This window comes from Diceros bicornis, chromosome 3, assembly GCF_020826845.1.
Source record: "Diceros bicornis minor isolate mBicDic1 chromosome 3, mDicBic1.mat.cur, whole genome shotgun sequence".
In the NCBI taxonomy this organism is placed as follows: domain Eukaryota; kingdom Metazoa; phylum Chordata; class Mammalia; order Perissodactyla; family Rhinocerotidae; genus Diceros; species Diceros bicornis.
In genome coordinates, this window is record NC_080742.1 from 100,253,755 (window position 1) to 100,263,126 (window position 9,372).

The window sequence follows — 9,372 nt, forward strand, 5'->3', positions numbered from 1 at the left end:
CATTTAATATTATTTATGCATTTTGTGCAAGGAATTCTGGGATTTTTCCCCACGGTAAACAATATGGAAATGTTAAAAATAGCGACCTTCCAGCGCGTGTCCAGTATGCACTCCAGAGTGACCTGCTGGGGCTGTCGCGGGGGTTCCTCAGATCCCTGAGCGGAGAAGCGACGGAGAAAGCGCGAGCGAGCGCGGGGGACGCGGTCGCGGTCTCGCCGGTTCTGGGCTCCCGCACCCCAGCCCGAGGACGCGGCCGCTTTAAGGGGGGGAGGGGCGGCGGGCGGCTCCTGTCACCAAGCGGCCTCCGGCGCGTCACGTGGGCGCGCGGCGCCGCGGCCATTGGCCCGAGGCACGTGTCCAGGAGACCGGCCCGCGACGTCACTCGAGGGGGCTCTGTTAAAAATAAGAACAAAAATCCAGAGTGAAAGTGTCTCAGGTTGCGCTAAGTGGCCTGGAAATTTCCGAGCCCGCGCCGAGGCCGAGGCGGCGAGGGCGCGCAGACGGCGAGGGAGCGCGGGCGGCCCAGCCCGGCCCGGCCCGGCCCGCGCCTCCCGCCGCTCACCCATGCGCCTCGGGCCGCGGGGCTCGGCGGGGCTCGGCGGGGGCTCGGCGGGGCTCGGCGGGGGCGCGGCGCACGCCGGTGGGGCGCCCCGGCCCGCAGCGGGGCGGCGGCCGCGCGGAGGGGGCCCCGAGGCCGGCAGAGCGCAGCGCGGGCCCGCGGGCCTCCATGTGCGTGCTGGCGGCGGCGGGCGCGCTGACCGCTGGCGCCCCGCACCCTCGAGCGCCGGCCGGGGCGCGCGGGCGGGGGCGGCCGGGCGGCGGCGGCGGCCCTAGTGGGCCCGGGCGGGCGTGAGCGCCGGGGTGCGCGTTGCCTGCATGCGCGCAGCTCCAGCCCCGGGCGGCCGCGGCGGCAGCGCCGGAGCCAGAGGCAGCCGGACGCGTAGAGGAGCGCGGAGCCCGGGAGGCGCCCCGGGTCCCCGCTGGACCATTGTCACTGTCTAGCGCCCGGGTGCGCTGCAAAGACGAGGACCGGACTCTTTTGAATCTCCTGGCGCGGGGCAACTCTTGGTATTTTCTAACTCAACTCGTGGATTGGAACGTGGCTCCGCTCCGAGCGCGGCCGGCGACTTGTAGGACCCCAGCCCTGGCCCCGGCTGCCGCGCACGCCCTCGGAAGACTCGGCGGGGTAGGGGCGCGGGCGGCCGCGAAGGTCTCCGCGTGCACCGCAGTCGAGCCCAGGGCTGATTGGAGGGGGAGCCCCGGAGAATCAATTTGGGATTTGTTGTGAACAGCATGGAGGAGAATGACCCCAAGCCCAGCGACGCGGCGGCGGCGGTGGAGGGGCAGCGGCAGCCGGAATCCAGCCCCAGCGGAGGCTCGGGCGGCGGCAGCAGCAGCCCAGGCGACGTGGACACTGGCCGCCGGCGGGCTCTGATGCTGCCCGTGGTCCTGCAGGCGCCAGGGAACCACCAGCACCCGCATCGTATCACCAACTTCTTCATCGACAACATCCTGCGGCCCGAGTTCGGCCGGAGAAAGGACGCGGGGACGTGCTGTGCCGGCGCGGGAGGAGCAAGAGGCGGCGGAGCCGGCGGCGAAGGCGGCGCGGGCGGCACGGAGGGAGGCGGCGGCGCGGGCGGCGCCGAGCAGCTCCTGGGGTCGAGCCGGGAGCCCCGGCAGAACGCGCCGTGTGCGCCCGGTGCGGGCGGGCCGCTGCCCGGCGGCGGCGGCGGCGACTCTCCGGGCGACGGGGAAGGCGGCTCCAAGGCGCTCTCGCTGCACGGCGGCGCCAAGAAAGGCGGCGACCCCGGGGGCCCCCTGGACGGGGCGCTCAAGGCCCGCGGCTTGGGGGGCGGCGACCTGTCGGTGAGCTCGGACTCGGACAGCTCGCAGGCCAGCGCCAACCTGGGCGCGCAGCCTATGCTCTGGCCAGCCTGGGTCTACTGCACGCGCTACTCGGACCGGCCATCTTCAGGTGAGCCTGCGGGGACCTTCGTCCCGGCCGGGCCCGGGGAGGAGGCCCGCGGGGTTGCGGGACGGCGCTGGCGCGGGAACTTACCGGGAGGAAGAAGACGCCAGGACACCCCCCCCCACACACACACACACAAAGACGCACACACCGCGACATTGTGTGCGGCTGACGCCGGCCCGGGCAGCGGCCGCCAGGAGAGGGCTCAGGATTGATTCCCAAGGGTGTCGAGACTTCTGAGAACAGCAGAAGCGACAGGACCTCCTCTTTCTCTGGCCTTTTGGGCTTCTCCTCGCCGCCCCTCACCCACCCCCTCTGGCTGGAGTTTATTTGGTGGGAACGGGGGAGCCTGGAAGACAGGCTCGGAAGCTCGCACCTTCTCCACGTCCCTCCAACTCAGTCCAGACTCGGGACCCACGCCCAGCCCACCCCAGACCTGGACTCTTCCTATGACCCAAATATCCCAGATGTAGCCAGGGAAGAAAGAGCAAGGCTGGCTGCTCCTCCTGCGGCTCGGCTCGGGCTGACGAGGGGGGAGCAGGGGATCAGGAGAGGGAAGGGATGAACACAGAGGCGCCCTTTGCCCTCTGCCCGGGTTTATTTGCCGAGCCCACCGCGGGGGAGCTCAGCACCCATCTTGCACACAGCGTGGAGGAAGGAGGCCTGCAATGTCCGGAATAGAAAGGACCTTCTCCCAGAGGCTTCCTGGGGCTGCTCCTGGGTAGGAAAGAAGCAGATTTCTGAGGGGGTGTGTGGAGGAGTGGGGGGCTGTGTGCAGTGGTGCTGGGTGTATTTTTCATAGATCTGAGATTTTAAAAAGCTAAGTCCACATCCTTGTAGAAATCATCAGCTGCATTAAATGTGCGTCTGAGGCTGTGAACCGCCATTAGGAACAGATTCCATTTGTCCCCGAGCTGGCAGCCCAGACCGGACACCCCCTGCCCCTCAACCCTCAACTGTTTTTGCGGGGGTCGTTTACCCAGATCACAGCACAACTGAGTCACCCCTTGGCCTACTTCCCGCAGAAATGTGTCTGTGCGCATCTCCGATGAAATCCAAATTTCTCCAGCTAGATCTGAAATTTGCTCCATTGTTCTCGCCTCCTTCCTTTGTTAATATTTAATTAACATATAGTCTCACAAAGCGGCCGGCGAGGAGCCTCGGCCCGGCTTTGTGCGGCGCCGGCGCCGGAGTCGCGGCTGCGCCAGGCCCCAGGCGCCCGCGGGAGCCCGGCCTGGCCCAAGCCGCTGGTCTTCCTGAACTGAAAAAAAAAAAAATCCCCGTTTAGATAACGTTTCTGTTTCTGGGCGTTTCAGAAAGAAGCGACACAGAGTTTTCTTGCGGAGGTTTGGTCCTGTTTCTGAGACTCCTAAGTGTGTGCATTTTGAAAGAAAATCAGGGCAGAAAGGGAACTAAAAATTCTGATTTTAGGGAGGTGTTTTTCCGTGAACAGTGTGTGTCTTTTTGCGGGCTGATTCGTGTGTGCAAAGGCCCTAGGACCGTAGGAGTCTCGGGGTAGGGAGCGTGCTTCTCGGGAGCACCGGCTCGGGGAGCACGAGGCTGCGGTCGGGTGGGAGCAGGTGGGGGACCCCGGGGACTCTAGAGGCCTTACAGAGCCACCTCCTTCCCCCTTCGCTTGCGCCGGGAGCCCGGCCTCCCGCCCCGAATCCGCACCCGCGCGGTCACAGTTAGGCTGAGTGGCGCGGAGCCGGCGCCCTCGGCGTTGTGCGCGACGGGGACTGTGAGTGTGCGCGCCTGGGTGGGTGTGTGTGTGGGGGGCGCGGGTGTGAGTAAGGGTGTGCTTTAGAATTTAAAAGGCCAGGAATGTGAGCCTAACGGCCCTTGGAGCCCTCTCTCCGGCGCCCAAAGCCCCTTTCCGAGTTTGCTTCCCCGAGAGAGCGCACGGCCCGGTTGGCGGGGAGGGAGATCTCGGCGCCCCCTGGGTCTCCGGACGTTCCCAGACGCCTCGCTCAGCGTCGCCCGGGCGCGTTCGTCCTCCCTCCTGGTGGCGATCAGGATGCAGCCGAGCAGCCTTCCAGCGAGATCCCTCCGCCCCGCTGCGTAGGGTGGCCACGCAGTCCCCAGGCCCTGCAGGATGGGATGGGGCGCGGGACGGGGACCGGGGGGTTCCGGCTGCCCGAGGTCTAGCCTGCTCCAGCCTCCCGCCTCGGAGGCCGCGGAAGAAGTTGGGGCTGAGAGGTCCCCAAAGTTGATTCACACACTTCACAGATTAAGAAACCCAGACATGCATTCCCGATTCCCTCCCCCAGTGGCCTCTCCGGCCTCTTCCCTCACAGACACTCTCTGGGGCCTGAGCTTCTTGACACCAACAGAAAGAAAACCCTTGGCTTCCTCCCGCTGCTTCCCTTGCTCAGGTCTCCTCCGATGGCCAGGTCCTAGGAGCCTTACCACCACTGTCCCTAAGCAACCTGAAGTAGTGTGGCGCGAGGGAAGTCCGGTGGGGGTCAGAAGTGTGCACCCTCTGCCCGGGGTCAGCTGGGCCCCCTGCGGCCTTCAGCGGGGCAGCCCCAGCCTGGGGCGAAGGGGGCAGGCAGCTGTAGTCAGTGCAGGGAAGGGACGCGGGACTGAGGAGGCTTGGTGAGGGTGAAGGGGGAGCTGTGACTGGCTCAGTGCTCCTTCCCAACCTGGGAAAGGACACGCGTGTGCTCCCTGCTGTTCTTAAAGGAGACAATGAACTTGCGCCCACAGAGCCAGCTGGGGAGACAGAAAGGGGCTGGGGTGGAGGCAGACCTCTGGGCGCCTCCCGTGCTCAGGCCCCACCTGCCCCCCTGGCTCTCACTGCCCTTAGTGCCTTCGGGGTGTCCCCCATGGGGGTCCTGTGGGAGTCCTCTCACATCCCCTGGGGCTCCTCCCCCAATCTTCCCCCCTGACCGCTCTCCCAGCACCTACCCCCATCCTGTCCTTATCCTTGGACAGAACCTCAGAAAGCTCTAGAAAAAGCCTTGCCAGAAAGTTTGGGATTTTTGCTTTCCTGCAGGAGTCTGCCTTTTACTTGGCGACCTTTCCACTGAGCCTACCCTTTACCCTCCTCACACCCCTCACCCGGACTTCCCTGGCCCATCTCCTCCTCTCCAGGAGTGGGTCCAGAGGTGGGTGGGAGTCCCGCCCAGCCCCAAGTCCAGCCCGCCTTTCCTCCTTTCCTCCAGGTCGGCCTCGGGGCCGGGGGCAGGCACTTCTGTCCGCAGTCTGCGGCCTTCCCCTGACCCCCTCTGAGTGCACCGCAGGCCAGGAGCCTCCTAACGGTGTCCTCTCTGTCCACCACGCCTGCCCAGGTCCAAGGTCTCGCAAACCAAAGAAGAAGAACCCCAACAAAGAGGACAAGCGGCCGCGCACGGCCTTCACGGCGGAGCAGCTGCAGAGGCTCAAGGCCGAGTTCCAGACCAACAGGTACCTGACGGAGCAGCGGCGCCAGAGCCTGGCGCAGGAGCTCAGCCTCAACGAGTCGCAGATCAAGATCTGGTTCCAGAACAAGCGTGCGAAGATCAAGAAGGCCACGGGCAACAAGAACACGCTGGCTGTGCACCTGATGGCGCAGGGCCTGTACAACCACTCCACCACGGCCAAGGAGGGCAAGTCCGACAGCGAGTAGGGCGGCGGGTGGCCGAGTCCGGTCTCAGTCCCGCTAGCCAATGCAATAATTTAAATCACAAATCAAGGGCCAGTGTATAAAGATTATACCAGCATTAATAGTGAAAATATCGTGTATTAGCTATGGTTCTGCAATATTCTATGTATATATAATTTACAGGTGTGTAAAATCCAAAATATCTGACTATAAAATATTTCTTGAGTTTTTTGTGTTTATCAGATTATGCTAATTTTATGGGGGGGGTTTTGTTTTGTTTTTTTATTTTCAAAGGGGGCTGTTTAGGGTTTCATCTTTTTTAATCCCCTAAGCTCCATTATGGGACATTGGGCATTTTTTTTTTTTAATTTCAAAAGAAGAAAAAATTAAAACAACTTGCTGAAGTCCAAAGATTTTTATTGCTGCATTTCACACAACTGTGAACCGAATAAATAGCTCCTACTTGGTCTGTGAGTTCCGCCACTTTGTTTGTGTGGGCTTGGTGTGACAGCAGGCACCAGGAGGGCCATACCCTCAGCCTCGCCAGCGGCAGCGCAGGGGCCCCGGTGGGGCGAGGGAACTCTTGGCGTCCGGGGAGGAGTGCCGCATCCTGAAGCCAGGGCCTGCCCTGGGAAGTGGGTCCATGGTGGTCGGAGGCCTCCCCGGCTCTCCTCTCTTCCTCCTGTCCTGCTCCTCCCCGAGGCCCTGCCTGCACCTCCGTGCATGCTTCCGCCGGCGTCTGTCGCTTTCCCCTGTCCAGCCACCTGCCACCAGCGCCAACTCTCCCGCCTCCAGGGCTCCCGGGAGGAGGGACCGGGCGTGTGGCCTGGGGCCAGTGAGCAGTGGGATGACCCTCAACCCTCCAGGCCTGGGGCCAGGGAATCTCCTGCAGCTCCATCAGCCACCCCAGGTGCCCTCCCAGGCCAAGAAACGGCTGAGGTTCGCAGCCTCCGAGGGGCTGAGGGCTCCCGAGAGGAAGTTGGCATTTTCTCCTTTCTTTTTTCTTTTTCTTCCCTTCCTGTTTTGGTTTTTTTTAAGTGACCGATTGTGCTACAGAGAACATTCTTTCAAGGTAGATATGCATGTGTATACATATGTATATATGCGTGTATACACGCACAGCAGGTGGATATGAATCCGCAGTTCTGGGCGACGTGGCTACCTTGACTTTTAAAGGAACTCAGAGTCCTCCAGGATCTAGAGGAAGGAAGGAATTGTGTAAATAATCATTTCTTATCACTTTTTGTCTTTTCTTGTTTTTTTAAAATATACATTTTATTTTTTTGAAGGTGTGGTACAGTGTAAATTAAATATATTCGCTATATCCCCCGCCAAGTACATATATATATATAAACAAACACATTCTCTCTATATATAACTCCACACTGTCTTCTGTTTAGTGTATGGAAAGGGAATCATGTCCAAATGTCCATCTGCAGCCAGGACAGCCCAGGGGGTGTGCCCATGGCTGAACCAGGAGTCATGGCTGTCCCCCTGAGGAATGAGGGTGAACTTCTCTCTTTGCCTTAAACCTCTTTATTTCACTGCGATAATAGTTTCACTTTGTACATACTAGTGTAAACCTTTTTAAAAAGGAAACTATAAAAACAAAAGTTGTAATTTAAAGTTCTGTGAATAACCATCTGCTGCTTAGGAAACTCAATGAAATGATATGCCTTTTTAGCAGGAAGCAAAGTTTTTTGGTTTTTTATTTTTTTATTTTTATTTTTTAGTTTATAAAACGTGCATTTTACAGTTCCAGTATCAGATATTTATAATCTTATGAGAAATGAATGTTTCTATTTACAACTGTGGTTATCAAAATTGTGAACATTCCCCTTGCATTTTTGTGTGTTTAAATTCTTGAAAGTTACATTAAATAAAGAAAACACCCCGCTTTATTGTAAAATATTGGCTGTCCAAGGTGGAATGACTAGTTTTTCTGAGTGTGTTTCTGAGTCCGCCGCGCTCACGTGCCGCTGGCCTTTACCGCAGTCAGCAGGGGCCGCAGCCTACCTCTGTAGCCAGAGGCATAACTGAAAAAGTGCTCAAGACATTTTGGACATCTCCTATGTGAGCACAGAACAACCAAAGTAATTTAGGCACACATTTCTTTACCACGAGAAAGTGTTCAGAAGTATGGTGCTACTCCATTGGATAAATATTCAGAATCCTGCAGAATGCCACAGGTCTCGGTCCTGCTCGGCGCTCTGGCGCGCTGGATGGAGGCGCTCACCCCCCGGGGCGAAGAACTCCTACTAGACGGGCGACAAACAGGCGCTCCTCGTTTTACAATTTGTTGCTGTTGTTTTCACTCCCCCAAAGCAGAGGACGTGGACCACATCCCAAGGCGGATGCGGGGGGAGGACTGGCTTTTGCCTCGGTTCCGGAGTCCCCTCGGCGGGCCGCGAAGCGTTGGGGATCTTCGACCGCGGGATCCACGGCCCGTGTGGCAACGCAGGATAGCCGACGTGAGCCCTGCGCGCCCCTCTGCTTTACTTCCAAACTTTCTTGGCTTGAAACAAAAGTTCTCCTAGTAAAAAAAACTCAGAGACTAGCTAGTTTCATCTGTTGCCAGAGCGACTTTTTAGGCGTTTTCGGTTCCACACCGGCTTCCCGGGCAGACGCCGGGCCTCGGGGAAGGAGCGGGGCTGCCCCGGGGATTTCCAAAGGCAAGTCGAGCGAGAAAGCGGAGGTCTCACCGCGGAAGCTCCGGAGCTCCAGCTGCCCGGTCCCAGGAGTGCCCCAGGGTCGTCACCAAGGGGGCACGATCACGCAGGCCATACCTAGTGTCTTTCCTCACCCCTTTCTGCACAGTTCTGAGGGTTCTTAAAAACAAAACAAAAAACCACTAGCACAACTTCTATTACCCGATTGGCCTCTCTTTTTAATAAAAAGAATATAGCAACATCAAGCAATCATTTTTGGTTTTTGTTTTTTAATCTGTTCGCAAGTCATATCACTGTTAAGGGGCAATGTACAGTTATGCGAGGTAATGAGTTCCCCGTCCCCAGAGGTGTGCAAGCAGACACTAGGCCTATAGTGGCAAAGGGAGATTTCTCTTTTTGTCTCCGGTAGGGGATTGGACTGAATGAGCCCTTAGACCCTCGACGCTGAGATTCCGGTTTTGCTCCTATGTTTATTATATTTTTTTAGTCAACAGAGTACAATCTAAGCTTGTAACTCATGGAGAGCCACTGCTGTGCCAGCCATCTCGCTCTCACCAGGGGCGAGTGGAGACCAGAGTCAGGCCTGCAGGAAGGCCATGCTCCTCTCTGAAGTCCGGCGGCCGGATCGGTTCCACTTGGGCCTCCACGGCTCTGCGCGCCTCGGATCTGGACCCGGACGACAGCACCGAGAGTCGGTGGAGCCCCGCACCTGGGCCCCCGCCAGATTGCCGCCCCCGCGGGAGGCTGGTTTCCTAAACGCTCGTCAGACGAAAGCTTGTTCATAAAGAAAGGCCGTGCTCCTTCGAGTTGAATAGCCTCCTACCCGCCAGGCCCGGCTGAGTCCCTGCGGGCCGGCTGAGCCGTGTCCACAATCCCCCAGAGCCAGGCAGAGACCGGGCGGGAGGACCGCCGCCACTCCCCAGGCCTGCCCGAGCAGGCGCTCCTGGCGAGGTACTCAGAGGGCCTACCTCCTCCGGCTGCCAAAAGGGGTCGATGAGTAGGGTCCGACCCTCAGGCTGGAGTCAGAATCCGAGGGTCAACACAGGCCCGACGGTCGCCCAGTGTGGACCCGCCCACGCTTTCTTTAGGGAGACAAAGAAGGAGCCCGCAGTGACACCAGTCTGATCCCCAAGAGGGCTCCATCTTGT

The 9,372-nt window shown here is 59.5% G+C and overlaps 1 protein-coding gene across 1 annotated transcript; it reads left to right on the forward strand.

The window, feature by feature from the left end:
- The first annotated feature begins 957 nt into the window (after positions 1-957).
- On the forward strand, positions 958-6,022 carry EN2 (engrailed homeobox 2). Its single transcript, XM_058533947.1, has 2 exons — positions 958-1,975; positions 5,263-6,022. Exons 1-2 carry the CDS (start codon positions 1,294-1,296, stop codon positions 5,577-5,579), a joined length of 999 nt encoding a protein of 332 aa, XP_058389930.1. The 5' UTR covers positions 958-1,293; the 3' UTR covers positions 5,580-6,022.
- The last annotated feature ends 3,350 nt before the right edge of the window (positions 6,023-9,372 follow it).

Excerpts from the sequence above, each read along its gene's own strand:
- EN2 (XM_058533947.1), top strand. The coding sequence starts at position 1,294 with ATGGAGGAGAATGACCCCAAGCCCAGCGACGCGGCGGCGGCGGTGGAG. Across the intron at positions 1,976-5,262 it reads CTCGGACCGGCCATCTTCAG|GTCCAAGGTCTCGCAAACCA; the intron begins GTGAGCCTGCGG and ends ACGCCTGCCCAG.